This window comes from Alosa alosa, chromosome 12, assembly GCF_017589495.1.
Source record: "Alosa alosa isolate M-15738 ecotype Scorff River chromosome 12, AALO_Geno_1.1, whole genome shotgun sequence".
Lineage (NCBI taxonomy): Eukaryota > Metazoa > Chordata > Actinopteri > Clupeiformes > Clupeidae > Alosa > Alosa alosa.
This window is the reverse complement of record NC_063200.1, coordinates 18,393,946-18,414,772: the sequence shown is the minus strand read 5'-3', so window position 1 is coordinate 18,414,772 and position 20,827 is coordinate 18,393,946. Positions and strand designations below refer to the sequence as shown.

Here is a 20,827-nt window from a genome sequence, read left to right as displayed (position 1 = left end):
TCTCCAGAACTGGTGTTTATTATGACCGCCGCTAGCGAAGCGGTCATATAGGGATTGTCAACGTTTTTTTCTTTTCTTTTTTTCCGTCATCTACTTCCTGAAATTTTGGTCAACGATACCCGGGACACCGAAACACCGGGGCATATGAAATTTGGTGGGTATGTAGCCCCACTAGACTTTTACGGAAAAATTTCGTTTGGTCCCTGGGGGCCACTCCCCCACCGCGCTGGGCCCCCCAAAACCCCAAAAATGCAGTTTTTCCTAAATAACTACCTGAACCGTGGCACTGAGGATGAAGAATTTTTTATGGTATGTTGGTCTCAAGGGCCCACATCAACCTGGCCCATAATCACTCATTTGTGATTTGCACCCCCCCGGTAAAAAATGAAAATGCAATATCATTCTGCTTTAATCACCCCTATCTTCAGTTAAGATGTTCAGAACTGCACCAAATTTTATGTGTATGATTTACCTGGCATTCTCTGGGGGTATGCCAAGTTTCGTAGAATTTCATCCATGGGGGGGGGGTCTAAAAAATTTTAGGTTATATGTACATGTGTAGTGACTACACTCATTGGCCTGTAGATGGCGGTGCACACATATACACATGCACACACACACACAGGCACGCACATACTATCTATCGGCAATTAGAAAGGCTGATACATAATTACAAATTCAGTAGGATTAAAGGAAAGCCAAATATTCATCATCATCATGGCTGCATTTCCAGTATTGGCGATACGTGGTCGTTTGTCCACTAGATGGCGCATCGTTGCAGTGAGACGTAATTTTGTTGGAAGATGAAAGTGGGTTGGAAAAACAATGGACGCTTCCTACAAGGACTGTAGTTTACCGCAGAGAACGGCTAATAAGGATAGGATGATGTTCACATGAAATGTAATTCCCATTTCTTCTTGAAGCCGAAATAAATCTGAGAATGTTTATCAGACATGCTTGGTTTTTACTGCAGGTATGTTAATCTTATAATATCAATAAGGACCTAGGTACAATGTTAGCATTGATTGAGAGATGGAGGCCAATTTGGTTGCATTTGTAGGAAACTATAAATGCGGTTATACCAAGCAAATTGATAGCAGCACTGTAATTGTATCTTTCGACTGTCATCTCATTCTGGCCTACTAACAAGCTAAGTTAGCCACAACGTTCCCTAACGCGATGGTTTTCTAATGGAAAATATACCTGAAAGATAACCTGTCTGATGCAAACACCGGGCTGGGACATTTCTGCTTGCTAAATAGTTTTTTTTCTGCTGTTGATTTGGTCACAGTCCTGGGTGGCCCTGTCAGTGCTTTGTATACAAAGTGTTGCATTAAGACCACAAAAAGTCTCAAAAAGCATCTGAGCTAACGTTCATTCCCAAACACCCACTAGGCTACTTCAATACTCTATTTTCAAAATTAACGCACCCATGATGATCTACATCAAAACCAAATATTTTAGAGCGCACTTTGAGAGATGTATCCAAGGCAGGGCTGTACACATAATCCTAATATTATTTGTTGCACGTGCTACAAAATCATTCTGTGCAATGGATGATTTACCAACATTACGGTCTTATACAGTTTTGCCTATGGATATAGACTACATACGTGAGACTGAGACGCCTGTTTATTTGTTTTAAGTGCGTGCAGGGTGTGAGAGGGGAATGGTGTGCTTTGATTCCAGCTTGGTAGTTGTAGTCTGTGAAATTAAAAAGCACGTGTGTGTGTGAAGTATCCAAACAATGACAGCTTCATTATGGCTGCTTTAGCAACACAACTTAAGCTAGCATACTGTGTAGTGGGTCCCATTTAGAAGTGGCTACTTCATTCGCGCTTTCCGTGATTCATGGAGCTGCGTGAATTTTATTACAACTTTTCGCCACGATGTGGCAGCTTAAGTCCGCTTGATACTGTAAGGCGTAATCCATTGATTTCCAAAGGAGATTTTATCGGTGTCGCCAGCATAGCCTGTTGGCAATTTATGTTGTAAATAGGCTACCTTATACCTGTAGCTTAGGGAAGCTAACCGTTTTCTATTAGGATCTAGTTTGTTAACAGTTACGGTTTTGTCATAACTCCCTAATGCATTTTTGCATTTAGAATAGCCGTGGATATCTCAATCGGAAAATTTAAGAAGGGCGCCTACCATGGGTGAACCCAGCGATCTGCCGGCGATTTTTTTTTTGATTTCTTAAAAGATTGAGCTTGGTCTGGTGAAAGCCAGACTAGCCATGGACCTTAGTTACACAATGCAAGGGAACATGAATCAGCCTATATTTGCACGAACAAGAACGAACAACAACTCTTCAACTTGGCCCGTTAAATACAGTCTAGCGACGCATTTCATGAAGGCTCATTTGGACATGTCAGTTATTTGCACCACTGGTTAGATGTAAAACTGCATTTCGTTTCAGGCTACTGGTAGCCTACTTAATTTGTGCATTGACAATAAAGAATCATATGAACTAAAGATGACTAAAATCGTATGTAGAAGAAGAAACATTCACAAAAAATCCATCCATCCAAAAATGACCTTTGTTTCTGATAGCTGTTGAAAACTGCATGGAACTGACAGAGATGTTTTTGTTTATTAATAAATTAATTAATTAATAAATAAAAATATAACATTATGCTGATACCTTCTGCTTTTCCCAAATACAATGTAGCCTACATGTGTAAGTGACCTTTCATCAATCTAGTTGCAATGGATGAACTGTGATGAACTGCCCTACTTGTGATTGTTTAGAGATTTTAAAGGTTTTATAACAATGCTACAACTTTTTTGGCTATTCTACAATCTATTCACCTTTGCAGCGCCAGTAGCTATTTTCTGTGCAGCCGCACACACACACAGGCATGCCAAACAAGCATACACAAAAGTTGGGGATGGAGTAAAAGATGGAGACAAATTAATTAGTGTGATTTATTTTCGCGGAACGGATGTACAGGACTGAGCGGCGGTCATATTTTGTACCGCTATGCGGTACATCTAGTTTCTCTTAGGGTGTGTTGCTATTAGTTAGCTATTAGCATGTAAAGGACACAATTAACTTGAGTGTGGACACTGGGGGTCAAATATGTGTCTGTGACCAAATGACATCAACTAAAGAGCAGTGAAACCTGTCTCTCAGGACTCCTGACCTTGGTTTTCTTTGCAGCTCCACTGTGAACAAACCAGTTGGTCTGCTTAAGAGATGAGTATAATGATGGAAGCCGCTTCTTTTCTCTTACGTCACATTTTTTAATTGGTGAGATTTTATTATCATACTTGTATTTATGACAAGTGAAATGTTGTGTTGCGGTGCAGAAAGCTGTCTTCTTAATTAATTAATAATTAATTACTTAAAAAAAATACCATGCGTTTGGATTTCAGTCGTTTGTTTCGGGGACGTTTGAATGCAGTTTCGCTTGTTCACAGGTGAAAGTAAACACAGGGACCCCTCCCCACGCACGCCCTGCTTAGTTCCACTCCTGACACATTAAAGCGTTTCCGGTGGTCCTCCCGCATCCCAATAACACACCTTAGTCAGTTAAAACATATTAACACCCACTGGAGGTAACAGGCCATAAAGGAATACCATACCTTTCTACATTTTTGGCCGTGTGCTATTTCTTTTGTTTTTATAATCTTGCATTGCCTTTTAAAACAGTATCGCATCTTTCTGCGCTTTTCTGCTGTTCACTCCCTGATATATAGTCATTCTGGACGGACTAGTGAGTGAACTGTTGTGTATAGGTGTGTGCTACTGTGCTTACGTGAGCGAGTCAGTGTGTCGTTACTGTAAGTTTACCCCAGACACCCGGCGCATCAGAACGTTGAAGAGAACAGGCTACACCAAATCCTTTCCAAAGGGATCATCACAGCACCAGAAAGACTCGCTGATTGGACTGGGATACCACAATGACCTCAAAGTCTAAAGATAAAGACAAGGAAAAATCGGAGAAGGCTTTAGCTGCCGACAAAGAGCAGTTTGTCAAATCACAGGTAAACAATACTGTAGTTGTAGGCTATGAGTAAAAGCTGTTGGCCTAGAACTGTGGTTTTCTGTAGTTACGTTGCATCAATTTAATTTTTTCTTTATGGACATGGTTACATTATCATGGTATTTGTGGTGAAATCCACTTTTGTGATTTTATGGAAAACAATCTCAGGGAGTTAACTATTCTGAAGGTGTTCATGTTGCATGGAGCATTTCCTCATGCCAGACTAAAACTCACTAAGCTTGTTTGAGATTCTTGTCTGTTGTGTTGCATTGGGCTCACCTGCCTCATCTCTGACTGTTTGGTAAGATATGTTCTAAACAAACAATCAGATAGTATAGACAAACAATGAGCATTTGAGGAAAACAACCCTGTGAGTTAACTTTTGAAGCTGCTTTTAAAGTTATCTCTAAATTCTTTCCTCACCTGATGTAGCTGAACAGCATCACCAAATGTATCAACACTTCAGAGACTTCCCTCAAGGAGAAACATGCCCGCAGTATCCTTTGGGGCCATGATGGCAACATCTCATGTGCATGTGTGAAGGTCTATTGTAATTTTGACTCCTACGCACAGGAGATTGAGGTATTAGAAAGCATGTTCTATGTACATGAAGTATTGTAAAAAACGATTTCAACAGGTGTTTGTATTAGGATGTCAAGGCTTAATTAACAGCAGCTGATTTTTTGATTGACTGTCAATGACTTAACCCTAACCACACTAGACATCATCCTTGGCACTCACAAGGAGGGTGGTGCGGTGACCTTCTGGTCACACGCAGTGAGCCTGCCCTTGTCCAGCAATGCCATCCTCAGTTGGAAGTACTGTCACATGGTACACAAAATCCTACGAGATGGGCACCCCAATGTAAGCATAACCATCTCTCTTACTTGCGTTTCCTTTTCTTTACTAAAGGAGGATGTTTAATCTTTCCATAATTAAAATGGAGGGTTGTTTCTTTGCTTATTTTCGTTCAACATTCAGCTTGTAATCTCTCTCTCGACATCTGCCCAAGATTGTGGCTAAGTCGCATGTCATATTCATAGTGAAAGATTGTTTTATTTGCTCATTTCATGCAAACATTAGTCTGAAAATGTTCTCTGTTTCTGTTGTGCTGGGAATTTGCTGATGATAATGGCGAATGACCATAAAGACCATGTATGCTGTTTCTGGAGTCTTACTCTGTTCTTTGTTGTTACTTTACAGTCCTTGAAGGACACATATGGGCACTGTCCAAGCATCAAACAGATGGGCTCACTGTGGGTGAGTATAGGTGTTTAGCCCGATGTACCGTCACACCCAGAGCCTTATAGATAGATCTCTCTCTAGGGCTCGTCACATAGGTGTGACAGGAATGTTGCAAAATGAACGTTCTAAAGATTATTTGATCCTTTAAATGGCTCTGGGTTCATTGAATTCAACCTAGACTTTTAGAACCTTGAATTGTTGCGGAACAGAATCTTATGTTAGAATGTTCAAAACCCCACACCTTGAAGGGTTAAAAAGACACACTTATAAGTCAAGTCAAGTCAAGTCAGTTTTATTTGTATAGCGCATTTAACATGCACAGAGTGCAACCCAAAGCTCTCCACATATAAGACAATGTCATTGACACATAGACTAACAAAGACAATAGCGATCGAGCGGCGTAGTCAGTCGCCAGCCGCATCTGCGACACCAAGACATAGAACTACATTTAAGAAATAACAAACACAAAAAATGCTAGACGGAGCGGCGTAGTCGCCAGTGTACCAGTGACACCAAGACAGAGAACAAACAAATTAATAAATAAAATAAATAAAAATAAAATTAGTCCAATTTCCAACCGGCTGAAAATGTCCAAGGGCAATGATGACTCGTGTGGAACTGCGCACAGCTGTGTCTCCACAACCGATGCAACGCCAACAAAGTTCTTTACAAGTTCTTTTATAAGAATTTTTTTCTCTATCACACAAATGTACACACACACCTTTGCAAGTTAGCTCAAGTTAATTGAACGGGATTGTGATGTGAATGCTGAAATGTTGTATTAGTTATTGTGGTGCTATGGTATTATATATGGCTGTGTTTCTCCCAGGGGAGTCTCCATGATCGATATGGTCATATTGTTGCACTGTACGTCAAGTTCTTGGCCATCAAAATTGAATTCCACAAAAAGGTAAGTTACTGTAGGCTTCATCTTTCAGATAATCTAGTTCAATGACTATCAAACACATGTTGGTGTCTAGGTGCTCACATGCAGCTCTCTCTCTCTCTCTGTCCCTCTCTTTCTTTATCTATCTATCTATCTATCTATCTATCTATCTATCTATCTATCTAATTATCCATCCATCCATCCATTCATCCATTCATCCATCAATCCTTCCATCCACATCTTTGTCTTTCTCCAACGTTCACTCACATCCCATATAAAGGTATAATAATACATGTACTGTTCATTTAAGCATAAACCTTCTTCATTCAGCACTCCACCATCCCTGTGACACTGGAAGCCTCAGAGGATGTCCTGGAGAGAGCAATGGCCGTTGACATCAATAGAGTGTAAGCAGATAGGAACGAGTGTGTGTGTGTGTGTGTGTGTGTGTGTGTGTGTGTGTGTGTGTGTGTGTGTGTGTGTGTGTGTGTGTGTGTGTGTTTGTTTGAGTGAAGACCCGAACCAATGTTGAATGATTTCTTCCTCAGGTATGAGATGACACTAGAGGTGCTAGACTATATGGATGCAGCTCTGAAACTCGAAGAAACAGGTGAGTTGGGGATTTTTTACCAAGTTTTTTTTTTGCAAAATCCTTATCATATAGTGACTGATTGTGTATATCTATCTATACCTGATCTATCTATCTATCTATCTATCTATCTATCTATCTATCTATCTAGAGTTCTAGAGAGAGTATCCATCTATCCCTGAGTTCTGTGTGTTCTCTGTCTATCAGCGTTTGGGCAGCTGGACACCCACGAGATCAGCCCGACTGCGGTAGTGGCCCAGTGTCGCCTGGCCCCTCTGGTGCTGGTCATCCAGGACTGCAGTCCCCTCTACCACCTGCTGGTCAAGCTGCTCTTCAAACTCCACAGCCGTGAGTAGAGCTCCTCGATTTGCCCTTTTTGTGTCTGACTTTTTTCATAGATTGTCCTAGATGTACTGTATGCAGCGTGGAAGTGCATATATAGTTTTACAGTAAAATCTGAGACCATTTGATAAAATTAATAAGTGGTACGTCAAATCTGTTGAAAGGTAACTCTAAAGTGGGTGGAACTGTTTAGCTCAATTGGTTTGGCAAAGTAATTGTAGCACCATAGTTACAGATTATATTTCCATGGAACAAACATAAAACACCAGAGAATGATGTTTATTTGAAATATTATGTAAGCCATTTAGGATGCGGTATCTTCAGATGTGAGGTGGCCAATGTGTTTTTGTTTTCTCATGTCTTCAGGGGTACCTGTGGATTCACTGCTGGAACATCGGGAACGATTCCGTAACCAGTTCAATGGGTAAAGACTTCCTCAATTATGACCTGGTTTAATCTGTGACCTTTCACCCTATCTGATCCAGGTTGATAGACCTCACCTCTTTTGTATTTTAGATTGACAGCGTTCTTCAAGAGAGCCAGGGACATTGAGTTCTTCAGAAAGATCATTGAAATTCCTGAATTACCAGAGGTAATAGATTGCTGTTTTGGAATGATTAACGAGAAATGGATTATATACATTCACTTATATCACCAGTATTATTACATTTCTGTAAATGACCTAACATTGCAAAACAGAAACAAGACATAATGTCTCAATTTGACGTCATAATATTGTGTGCACGTGCGCACGTGTGTGTGCACTTATGGGTGTGCGTGCGCGTGTGCTCCTGTGCCTGTCATAATATTTGTGTGTATGTGTGCGTGTGTGTGCGTGTGCGTGTGCGTGTGTGTGCGTGTGTGTGTGTATCCAGTCCCCTCCAAACTTCCTGCGTGCAGCTGCGTTGGCGGAGCATGTGAAGCCCGTGGTGGTGACTCAGCCTGAAGTCGCAGAGGAGCAGCCTGCGTGGGGCGAGGGGCCGGCCATGGGCTACCCAATGGTGAGCGAGCGCTGGCTCAGGGGGTGGGGTTACATCTTCACATGAAAATGAACGGACATAATCCTAGTGACGTATTCTTCAGCTAATATAATATGAGAACAATATGATGTTTTAGAAAGTTTTATAACCAGGTGTTTTTTTTACTGAATTTTACAGTCCTATGCATACAATCAGTATCCTGAACCCTCTGAAGATGGATTTGAAATAAGGTAAGCCCTCTCAACTTCTGTATTTAACTCGGTTCATAGAATGAAAGTTTACTGTCAAGTGTCAACTGAACATCACTACATGGACCACTGGCAATCCAGACAACCCTAGGGCCTAGAGATCTGTCTCAAGTAAGAGTAACCTCATAATATCTAAAGGATAATATATTGTCCGCCGGCCATTATTGGAAAATAAGTCCCGACAGGGCAAACAGGACCCCGACGTGAAGTGACTTATTTTCTGATAACTACCGGCAGACAATGCATTATTCCTTATATATCTGACCTCTGAACGTTGGGAAGGCCCATTCATGTTAATGGAACTATCTGCAGCATTTCGAAGAGCAGTAATACTTCTGTCATTGCATGAAAGACAGTAATGACAGTATGATCATAGTGATAAGCTGTGCCTGTAAGCCCTGTATTTCCCTCACAGAGAACCAGAGGTGGAGACACTGAGGAAACAGCTGGAAGCTATAAAACCAGAGCTGCATTCACTCAAAGCTGAGGTAAAGTTTGTGTGTGTGTGTGTGTGTGTGTGTGTGTGTGTGTGTGTGTGTGTGTGTGTGTGTGGACACTAAAGTGCTAAAGCACACTACATAAACGCAGCCATGTAACGCAGCCATGTAACGCAATTCATTCGCCTTATTCACCCGGCGGCCAGAACGAGGCTAAAACTGCAAATGCCAAACTTGCAAACTGCCAAAGAAAAAAAGCTCACCGAAAAAGAAGTGTTCACTGGCCTGTTCTTCTTCTTCAGTGAGTTTTTCTTGGCAGTTTTTTCAAACAGAGTGCATTACCACCACCATCTGCTGGACTGAGGTGTAATAGCAAGTGTACCCTTTAGCCTCCTTCTGGCCGCCGGGTGAATAAGGCGAATTAATTAATTAATTAATTTATTTATTTATTTATTCCTCATGCCTGCCTGACCCTCGACTCTCTGTCGCCCTCTGTAGGCTCAGCGCAGTGTCACCCACCTGCAAACACAGGTGCTTCAGCTGGAGGCCGAGCTGGAGGAGCAGCGTGACCAGAAACAGGTGGCGCTGGTTGAGCGCGAGCAGATGCGCATGGAGTTGGATATGCTGCGAGCCGCCGGCCACGCCACACAGTTTGCCGCCGTGGAGGAGGCGGGGAGTAAGTGCTTACAACATGTGCTTACAATACAGGGCAGACAAATATGCATACAAATATATACAGGCAGATGTATACGCATACAAATATATGCAGACACATATGCATACAAATATATACAAGCAGACGTAAATGCACAAAAATGTATACAGGCAGACACATAGTATATAAATAATATACAGGTAGACACATATGCAAATATACAGTAAATAGGAACAAGCATATGATATGCACACCTTCATATACACCCATATCTAAACACCACATATATACAGATACATTTGATATATGTGCACATGATGGAAGTGCATATACCTTATACACATACAAAAGCACAGCACTGATGTGTATAGACAGGTGTGGTAGCACCAGAACTGATGTAAGGCATTGGGTATTTGACCCAAAGAGAGGAGTTAAAGCCTCTACCACACTGTCTGAGTGTCCCCTTTGTCTATCCCACCTGCAGGTCGAGCACAGGCTGCACAGATGCACTTCTCCAAGCTGAAGGAGAAGCACGCAGATCTGGTGTCCAGACACGCAGACCTCATGAGAAAGGTGCTGGACCTCAACCACTGTAGCCATCTGTAGCTAGCTATGTCATATTTGTGTATCCTGCATTTTTGGCAGGATTTGTGTGTGTGTGTTTGTGTATGTGTGTGTGTTTGTTTGTGCACGCACATGCTTTATTTACCAGCATGAATATGTGTGTGTGTAAATGTTGTGTGTGTGTGAGTGTGTTTTGGACATGTGTGTCCTCAAAAATAATGTGAATGTGTACAATATGTTTTGCAATTCAGAGTGTTCATGTGCATATATTTGCATCTATGCATGTGTGATGGCTGAATTTAAATTGTAAATATGTATATGTAACATGAAGTCTCTCTCTCTCTCCCTCTGTGTTTGTGTGTATGTGTGTTTGTTTTTTTCTACAGAATGCAGAGACAGTGAAGCAGCTGTCCAGTATGCAGGAGGCCAAGGAGGAACTTGTCAAGGGCAGACGGCAGCTGGCAGAGGACCTAGAGAGAATGAGGATGGGGAACAGCTCTCAGGTGCGCCACTGCGGCATATACTTCTATCTACCCTGTTCCCATGAGCCCATCACCTGGTCTTATTGCATGTTAAAGAAACACACCAGCCTTTGGGAAAATGAGCTTATCTGCCATCTACCCCAGAGTTAGATAAGAGCATGCGTGCCCCTCTTTTCTCTGTGTGTGCAATAACCCAGTCTGACACTGTTAGCCTAGCTTTGCATAATTCACTGGAAGAGGGTCACACCAGTGAGCCTATAGCTCCCTTTTAGCTGGTTTGTGTGTTGCTCTTTTAGCTATGGAATAACTGGTTTTTGTGTTGCTCTTTTAGCTATGGGATAACTGGTTTGTGTGTTGCTCTTTTAGCTATGGGATAACTGGTATGTGTGTTGCTCTTTTAGCTATGGGATAACTGGTTTGTGTGTTGCTCTTTTAGATATGGGATAACTGGTTTGTGTGTTGCTCTTTTAGCTATGGGATAACTGGTTTGTGTGTTGCTCTTTTAGCTATGGGATAACTGGTTTGTGTGTTGCTCTTTTAGCTATGGGATAACTGGTATGTGTGTTGCTCTTTTAGCTATGGGATAACTGGTTTGTGTGTTGCTCTTTTAGCTATGGGATAACTGGTTTGTGTGTTGCTCTTTTAGCTATGGGATAACTGGTTTGTGTGTTTCTTTTACTACGTCTTCATGATTCTCTCACCCAGTCATATGACATTCTTACCCTGTTTTGATTTGTGTCCCACTTAGTCACCAAATAACACAAAATGTCCTCTTCTTTGTATCATATTCCCAGAGTCTCATCCCCAAATACAATTCTAACAAGGTCCTCCCAATACCAGAACAGAAATATTATAACCTGTCTGCATGCCGCCTTTTCCACTTCCTTCTATATATATACTTATACTTATACTTATACTTCTTTCTGTGAAGTCTGAAATTGATGATGATGATGATGATGATGAGGATGAGGACAATGATGAAGATGTTTATGATGATGATGAAGGTGATCACCCTGTTCGTGCCCTTGCTCTCCTCAGCTGCAGAATCAGCAGCTGGAGATTGACCGCTTGAGGAGGGAGTTGGACAGCAGCAGAGCTCAGATGGCGCAGGTCAACAGCACCCTTCACAACAAAGAGCAGGTAGGTGTTTCCCCTCATCACACACACACTTACACTGTGCAACACTACTCTCTCTCTCTCTCTTTCTCTCTCTCTCTCTCTGGCACTCTCACACACACATACACATGTTTAACTGCAGAAAAATGCACTAAGGTGATTTAACCGGTTTGTGTAGGTGAATTTGAGAATACTTTTTTGCATGCACTGTGTGATATGCAATATGAATAGCATATTGAATAACAAGGGATATGCGTATCAGGCTTGTGCAAAATTCCAGAATTGAATTGAAACTGGCTCTTAAATTTCAATTCAATTCTTGAATTTCACTTGCATTTCAATTGAGGTAGCAAACCGGAAGCAGAATAGCAATTCGAATTGTGCACAACCCTGATGCGTATATGATAAAAAGGGATATGCGTATATGAATAATAAGGCACTCAACCAGTGACCAGTGAATAGCAGGCAGTGTCAGTGTTTCCTTATGTGTGTGTGTGTGTGTGTGTGTGTGTGTGTGTGTGTGTGTGTGTGTGTGTGTATGCGCGCGCGCAGATCAACAACAGGATGCAGGTCGTGTATGAGTGTGTTCCTCTTAAGTGTGTGTGTGTCTCTCTCTCCAGGCCAGGAAAAGCATGCTGCGGGGCCTGTGTGTATTGATTCTTAGAGTGTGTATGCACGTGTCTGTACCTCCACTCTTAAGTGTGTGTCTCTCTCTCATCAGGCCGATGAACAGCATGCTACATGCTACATGTCATTGTGTGTGTATTCCTCTGAAGTGTGTGTGTGTGTGTGTGTGTGTGTGTGTGTGTGTGTGTGTGTGTTCTTTTAAAGTGTGTATGTGTGTGTGTGTCCCACTCTCTCTCTCTCAAGGCCAGTGAGCAGATGAACAGCATGCTGCATGTTGTGTGTGTGTGTGTGTGTGTGTATTCCTCTGAAGTGTGTGTGTGTGTGTGTGTGTGTGTCTCTCTCTCTCTCTGCAGGTCGGTGAGCAGATGAACACCATGCTACATGTCTGTGTGTATGTGTATTTTCCCTTGAAGTGTGTGTTGTGTGTTTGTGTGTATGTGTACTCGTCTGAAGTGTGTGTGTGTCTCTCCCTCCAGGCCAGTGAGCAGATGAACAGCATGCTGCAGGGCCTGCAGGCTGAGCGTGATCAGCTGAGGAGGTCTGTGATGGAGCAGGAGGCCCAGATCGCCCAGCTGCAGCAGAGCTCAACTCTACAGCACTCCAGCCTGCAGCAGGACAGGGACCGCAGCCAGAGGGAGATCGCAGCACTGCAGCAACAGCTCCTGGACAAGGTTCAACACACACACACACACACACACACACACACACACACACACACAAACACACACTCATTTATTTAAATATTTATAGATGTTTTTTTCCATGCTCCCTCTAACCCAGGAAAATGTTCAATTGCTATGTGATCGACAATAAAGAGGCTCTCACACATGGTCAGGAAGCCCTCTTAAGTATCATCATGTGGTCGTAACATTCCTTCCCTCTGTTGTGAGGATGTTAATCCCCCAGCAGCATCTCTCTAACGGTGGCATTCGCATACCTCTCTGTCTGCATGCTCTGTGGTACCTCACAGTGCCATACCTCACAGAGGCCCTGTACAACCAAGTTGCCCCTCACATAATCTTACTAGGTCCCTGAAGTACACGTGCTGGGGTGCATTTCCCAAAACCATTTGTTGGTTGCAATGCAATTTCCAATTGCTAACCAACTAAGTTGCTAACAGGTTAGCAACTATGGTTTTGGGAAACGCACCCCTGTACAGTAGAGTTGTGAATAAGTGTTTATTCTTTAAAACTAATAGCCGGGCTACATTGGGCGCACAATTCAAGTGTTTTGTTCACGGAGCGTAAAAATTGTTTTAGAAGACTGGTCTAATGTTTTCGAATGTACGTGCCACTATCGTGTCTGGTGTAGCCAGTTTCATTGATTATGGTGGAAAGCTAATTGTTGCAGCACACAATCTGCGAACAGAACACTTCAGTTACGTGCCTGGTGCAGCCTGCTGGTTAGACAGTGAACGATAACGGTAGAGGTTAATTACAGATGTGGCACACAGATTTCATATTTTCAGGGTTATATTCAGCTTTGCTTACTTTCTTCTGTTTTTGCCCCAGTCTCCTGTTCTGCTCAGGCTCTCCTGCTCTCTCAAATATGTAAACTCAAAGAGTTTGTGTGTGTGTGTGTGTGTTTGTGTTTTTTGTTTGTGTGTGTCAGGAGCGTCGTGAGGAGGAACAGAGGCGTGAGATTGAGCGGCTGAAGAGAGAGCTAGAGGAGAAGATGATGGAGGCGACCCGGGCTCAAGGGGCGCTGCAGTATAAAGAAACGGTGAGACACTTTATGAGTGTGTGTGTGTGTGTGTGTTTGTGTGTTTGTGTGTGTGTGTGTGTGTGTGTGTGTGTGTGTGTGTGTGTGTGTGTGTGTGTGTGTGTGTGTGTGTGTGTGTGTGTGTGTGTTTGTGTGTGTGTGTGTGTGTGTGTGTGTGTGTGTGTGTGTGTGTGTGTGTGTGTGTGTGTGTGTGTGTGTGTGTGTGTGTGCGTGCTTATTTTGAATAGAAGATACTTGTATATCTGTTTTACACAGGCTGGAGAGTGCTTCAGGGTAATAGAGTATTCATGTTAAGTGTGTGTGTGTGTGTGTGTGTGCCAGTGGGTAGATGAATGGCACGCTGCAGAGCCTGTGTGTATTGTGTTCTGTTTCTCAGCTCTTAAGTGTGTGTGTCTCTCTTCAGGCCGGTCCGCAGACAAACAGCATGATACAGGTTGTGTATGCATGTGTTCCTCTTAACACATGCGTGTGTGTGTGTATTTTTCTGAAGTGTGTGTGTTTGTGTCTCTCTCTGTCTCTTTAGGCCAGTGCACAGATCAACAGCATGCTCCATGTCGTGTGTGTGTATATACCTCTGAAGTCTGTGTGTGTGTGTGTGTATATGTTTCTCTCTCTAGGTTGGTGAGCAGATTAACAGCATGTTGCCTGTCGTCTGTGTGTGCATTCCTCTGAAGTGTGTGCGTATTCTTCTAAAGTGTGTGTGTGTGTGTGTGTCTGTCTCTCTCCCTGCAGGCCAGTGAGCAGATGAACAGCATGCTGCAGGGCCTGCAGGCTGAGCGTGATCAGCTGAGGAGGTCTGTGATGGAGCAGGAGGCCCAGATCGCCCAGCTGCAGCAGAGCTCAACTCTACAGCACTCCAGCCTGCAGCAGGACAGGGACCGCAGCCAGAGGGAGATCGCAGCACTGCAGCAACAGCTGCATGAAACGGTCTGTCTACACACAAACACTCATACATTTACACACATACAGTACACACACTTAGTCACTCACACACACCCACACAAATATACCGCAGACTCACACAAATATACACACACTCACACAAGTATACACACACAATCACATAAACATACACACATATTCACATACACATACATACTAGCAAACACACTCACATGAGCATTAGCAGAGATTGCTACAGTTCAACATCTGCTACAGGTGAAGGTTTGTCTAAGTACAAGCACACAAGGACAGATACACGGTGGCATTGGCATATACAGCTCTGGACATTTTTCTGACGTCATCCTACGTTTGCTGAGTGACATTCGAATGAGTTTGACGGTCATATTAAAAATTTATTTGAATATGACCGTCATCTCATTCAAATGCCACTAAGCAACTGTAGGATGACATCAGAAAAATGTGCAGTTGTCTTTTTTTTCCAGAGTTGTACATGGCAGACAGGTGTCTGAACTGTCACTCTGTATGTGTAGGCTGGCCGTGAAGCTAACCTTAAGCAGAAGCTGCAGGATGAGCAGTTTGCCCTGCTGCAGTGTGCGGTGGTGGAGGCCGAGGGCATCGTGCTGGATGCCCTGGCCAAGGTGGATGACCCTCTGCATGTGCGCAGCACCTGCTCGCCAGACTACCTGATCAACCGGGCTGAGACGACTCTGGGCTCCATCGACAAGATGCAGCAAAGTCACGCCGGCTACCTCCGAAACAAGGATGGTAGGTTTCAAGACTTCTGATCAGAATTCCTTTTCATTTTAGATTAAATATATATTTTATGTGTATGTGAGGGAGGCATCCTCATGACAATAGAAGAGAATTAATGTGTGAATCATGTATAGGTTAGTTAGTTACATTTGTGTTTGTGTGTGTGTGTGTGTGTGTGTGTGTGTGTGTATGTGTGTGCGTGTGCGTGTGTTTGTGTGTGATTATTTACAATGCCTTCCATATGTGTGTAGATGCCAGTGGTTTGCTGCGAGCTGTTACCCAGTTTTCTCACCTGGCTGCGGACACCATTGTCAATGGAGCAGCCACAGCACACTCTGCTCCTGTGGACCAAGCTGACCGTACGCACACATACTACCTACAAACACATACTCACACACAAACACACACACACACACACATACACACACACACACACACACACACACACACACACACACACACACAGAAAGACACTCAAATAGGCAGTCAATAAAATGTGGAGTGGAAATATATTCCACTCCACTCCCAAGACCAAGCGTACCTCATACATAAAACCCACAAAAGTAGCACTCTACATGGAAGTTGTACACATACAGTAAACAACACACTTTAAACCAACAAGCTACATACTTACATAAATATAGTCTTGACTGTTGTGCATTATTTGATATCACTTAACTGTATCTGATATTACTGAGAATCCAGTGCTAGCCTATCTTAGCTGTTCAGTGTTGCAGTGATGCTCGAACAGGCTTTTTTTCCTGCCCCCTGCAGGTATGAATGAGAACTGCAGAGAGTGCGCCACCCGCTGCCTGCAGTACCTGAAGGAGCTGAAGCTGCAGCCCACCCTCCCGGGGGCAGAGCCCTCGGCCATCCGCTACATCATCCAGCGCATCCTCACCTTAGGACAGGTGAGTGCTGAGACGATTAATATATCCTTTATCAGGGGCTAATATGAAGGCTAATCACAAGTGAAAAGTCGCAGGTCTGGGTGTAACTCTGTGTGTAATTAACAGAAGTGCGTCAAAGTCCTGTGCATGTCGGCATCACAGTTATGTGTTAGATAAATAGGAATATGTTTTACTGACAAAAGGGTTTTTTGCTGACATGTATATATGACAATCGCTTGTGTGATGGGTGTTTACCCCCCCATCTCTCTCTCTAGGACCTGCGGCCTAAAGGCATGGATGTCAAGAAGAAAGAGTTGGGAGATATTGTAGACCAGGAGATGACTGCTACTTCCGCTGCAATTGAAGAGGCTGTGCTGAGAATGAGTGTATGGTCTGACTCTAAATAGCAGCACGGATGAAACTGAACACCGTTATTTTCACAGAACCAGTTTGATTATGACATCATGAAATTGGTCTGTGTGTCCATAGGAAATACTAAACAGCACCAAGAGTGGCGCACCTGGAGTAAAACTAGAAGTCAACTCAAGGTCAGTCATGGATGAAGAAGCTTCATTCAATACACCAATTCATTCATTCAGTCAGTTTCATTAAAATACACCTGTACAATGTATGTATACCTGGTATGTATGTAATTGAATAAGCTATCGATGATACCCCCCCCCCCCCCCCCCCCCCTTCTGAGCTCATAAAAGATTCCTTTCTCCCAACAGCATCATCCATTCCTGTTCTGACCTCATGAAGGTAAATTGAGATGCTGTAAAAACATCATTGATAGTAATGATGGTAATTAATCAATAATATCATATCACTTCTTTCTTCTCTCTCATAGGCTGTGCATATGTTGGTCACATCAGCGACAGACCTCCAGAAAGACATTGTGGAGAGTGGAAGAGTAAGTCTTAAACCCTCATAAAGTGTATCTAATATTAATACAAAATAAAACTAGAGATGTCAATGGTACTAAATAGGAAATATGGCATAGGACAGTCATCCTTCTTTTAAACAAAAAAAAAAAGGTTGGTGAAATTGTAAGCATGACTGACAAAAAATAGTAACATGATTAATCATACACAATTATAGTTGTTTCAGGGCAGTTTCATCATACTAAGACAATGTATTAAGTGAATGCACAATGCTGCAGTATGGTAAGCCCCCTGTGAATTTGGTGAAACGCATGTCTCTTTACCCTGCCAGACGCTCGCTGTGTTGGTATTCCGAACATGTTCGAGATGTCTCAGGGCTGTGGGGCGGGAGTGTGACTTTCCATGCTGATGTGCAGACAAAGAACTAATAAATATTCTAAAGACAGACAAGTCATTCCCCTTGAATGCCCCAGAAAATAATTTGTTCAAGTTGAACTGCAAATTTGTGGATTGTATTAGGTATATGACCAAGTGAATTTACTACACACTCTTTTATGCAGTGAGTAGTTAAGAGTTTTCAGGTTTTTTTACATTTCAGTCTGACCAATGCCCCATGGAGCAGTACTCATGCTAGCCACAAAACAGGAAACAGGAAGCAAGGCTGAAATGATCTGTGGGTCAGTGTAATGTGAGGATGTGATGACCTTTGACCTTTCTTCTGCACAGGGAGCAGCATCTGTGAAAGAGTTCTACGCCAAGAATTCCTGCTGGACAGAAGGCCTCATTTCTGCATCTAAGGCAGTGGGATGGGGAGCAACGCAACTGCTGTATGTGTGTGTGTGTGTGTGTGTGCTTATTTTGAATATAAGATACTTGTATATCTGTTTTACACAGGCTGGAGAGTGCTTCAGGGTAATAGAGTATGCATGTTAAGTGTGTGTGTGTGCGCGTGTGCGTGCGTGCGTGCATGCACCTGTTGTGTGTGTGCAGACATGTTTATCAGAATTGGATTTTTATCAGACTCAGAATGGGATGTTATTCACCAAATATGTTCACACAAAAAAGGTGTCGCTCTAGCAATACAGGAAATAGACAATGACAATATATTGTATAGACAATACACACATACAGTAAATATTTCACCTGTCCTTCTAGTGACTCTTCTGACAGGATCGCTTTAGACCAGGGCAAGTACGAGGAGGTGATCGTCTGCTCCCACGAGATTGCTGCCAGCACAGCCCAGCTCGTCGCCGCCTCAAAGGTAGGTGACCCCAGCCACTGACCCCGCATGGCCATGACCTCTGACATTTGATCTCTGAACTCTCTCTCTAGTTCAAGTCCTGTCGTGTGACATGAAACATGTGGCTTGATTTGACAGGTGAAGGCGGATCGCAACAACAAGAAGTTGCAAAGGCTGCAGCAGGCCTCTCGTCATGTGACTGACATGGCGGCGGCTGTGGTGACTTCCACCAAGTCGGGCCAAATGAAGATTGATGATATGGGTGAGAAAGAGATGAGGGAACTTGTCTGGGTTAGATAGGAACTAGCTTGGCTTGGCCAGGTAAGGCTAAAGCTACTTGGCTGAGCTACTGAGTCTGTATTTGGCCTTAACTGTAGCAAGACTGTAGTTGTCAGCATTGTAACTGCAGTAATCACTGGCTAGCTGTGTTTTAGTGAGTTTGGGATGTGGTTGGGTTGAGCTTTAGGTCTGTTTAAGACATATCTGACCTTGTTCTCCTGTCTTTGCAGAGGTCATGGACTTCTCTGGGGTGTCCCTGATCAAGCTGAAGACTGAAGAGATGAATACTCAGGTCTGACTCCTTTAGCTGCATGTAGGCCAAGCACCCAACACCCTCCAGTCCACCCAACACCCAACATACCAGCTAGTGCCATAAAAGTTTTTATGACTGTGTTGATGTAGCTGCTAATGTGTATAAAAGTGTACTGTATGTATGTTTGGGGTGAGGTAGTAGCACATGTTTACACTTTATTGTGTGTGTGTGTGCGTGTGTGTGTGTGTGTGTGTGTGTGTGTGTGATAGGTGCGTGTACTAGAGCTGGAGTCTCAGCTGTCCAAAGAGCGTGTGCGTCTCGGGGAGCTCAGGAAGAAACACTATGACATCGCCGGTTCTCCCACCGAAGCAGGGCCGACTATGCCGAATATGGACGACTTTGCCGACTTACCCCCTCCCCCTCCCCCCCACGCTGTTCGTCCCCGATGCCTATAGCAACAGTAGCCCTTTCCCCCCAGCTCCCACTATGGTTCGAGAGTCCTACGGTAACAGTAGCGCTTTCCCCCCGGCTCCCACCTCTGTTCCCCAGTCCTACGGCAACAGTAGAGCTTTCCCCCCGGCTCCCACCGTTGTTCCCCAGTCCTACGGCAACAGCAACCCTTTTGCCCCGGCTCCTACAAGCAACCCCTTTATGCCGGCTTTCAGTCCCAACAGGGCCCCCACCCCAGAGCCCCATCCCTCTGAACCCCCGAAGACCACCAAGAAACCCAATATCTTCCAGAAGTCTGGGACAATACTGAAGAGTGCAGTAAGAGTCCCCTTAATCAGACATCTTTGCCTTGTAGTTCACTGTATTCATTATGAATCAATACATGTAGCCTATTAAGAGTTATTTTTTTATGTTTTAAGGTTTACATTTTATGTATAAGCTCTCAGAATGTGTTCTACCTTGTACAGTTTCTCATTATCGTATATCCCTTGATATACAATTTTTTGTTGTTGTTGTTTTATGTTAGTGCTCAAGTACTTCAACCTTGTTTTTGTTTGTATTGTTGTTTTGCAGTTTCACAGACCACAGTCACAGACCTGATGTCTAACAAGACTGGACATTTGAAGATGAACGGGTGCTGAGTTTGAAGGCAGATTGTATGCTTTCTCTGAGTGTGAATGTGTCTAACACACAAAAAAAAGGATTTTCCCTCTTTCCCACTAGAGCCTTGGCCATGAAGCAACACAGATCTCTGATACTTCATCAGAGTTGTCATTGTGGATACCAAATCACAGTTATATCACAAGTATTTTACACTCTGATAGTTTTATGACTATGTATTATTTTATACATTTTCCACTTTGTTTAAAACTGAAATATTTTCATTAATTAATATTTCAGCTGCAAATTATGGAAATAATGGAAAATGTCAAAATCTCTCATGTGTAAAAATGTTCATTTGATTATTGTTGAGTATTTTGTGAATATGCTACAAAATACTCAACAAATGCTGTCCAGATCTCTGTATCACGAGTTATTAGCCAAAGTGCCTCATTAAAGGACTGTAATGCTTATTTCAGTGTTGTCATGTCTGTGCCGACACGCACACACACACACACACACCCACACACCTAAAAAAAAAAAGAGATAGAGAGCATGTAAAGCATTCTGTTTTCACGCAAACGTTATTATTATCAATAGAACACAAATAAACCTACCCTCGTCATCTGTGCTGATAAAATATCATGCTGGTAAAATTAGCTACAAAATTGTTGAATTCTATCCAGCTTGCAG

General features: G+C 43.0%; 1 protein-coding gene across 1 annotated transcript; it reads left to right on the top strand.

The window, feature by feature from the left end:
- The first annotated feature begins 3,730 nt into the window (after positions 1-3,730).
- LOC125304600 (huntingtin-interacting protein 1-related protein-like) lies at positions 3,731-20,607 on the top strand. Its single transcript, XM_048259003.1, has 33 exons — positions 3,731-3,990; positions 4,422-4,485; positions 4,711-4,853; positions 5,193-5,249; positions 6,064-6,144; positions 6,451-6,527; positions 6,669-6,730; positions 6,917-7,057; positions 7,418-7,475; positions 7,568-7,643; positions 7,927-8,052; positions 8,209-8,261; positions 8,695-8,767; positions 9,215-9,392; positions 9,856-9,944; positions 10,322-10,438; positions 11,456-11,557; positions 12,637-12,831; positions 13,772-13,882; positions 14,615-14,809; positions 15,316-15,550; positions 15,790-15,897; positions 16,313-16,449; positions 16,704-16,814; positions 16,918-16,976; positions 17,160-17,190; positions 17,279-17,341; positions 18,039-18,139; positions 18,468-18,573; positions 18,691-18,814; positions 19,062-19,123; positions 19,354-19,852; positions 20,108-20,607. The coding sequence occupies exons 1-32, from the start codon at positions 3,907-3,909 to the stop codon at positions 19,537-19,539; spliced, it is 3,405 nt and encodes a 1,134-aa protein (XP_048114960.1). The 5' UTR covers positions 3,731-3,906; the 3' UTR covers positions 19,540-19,852; positions 20,108-20,607.
- The last annotated feature ends 220 nt before the right edge of the window (positions 20,608-20,827 follow it).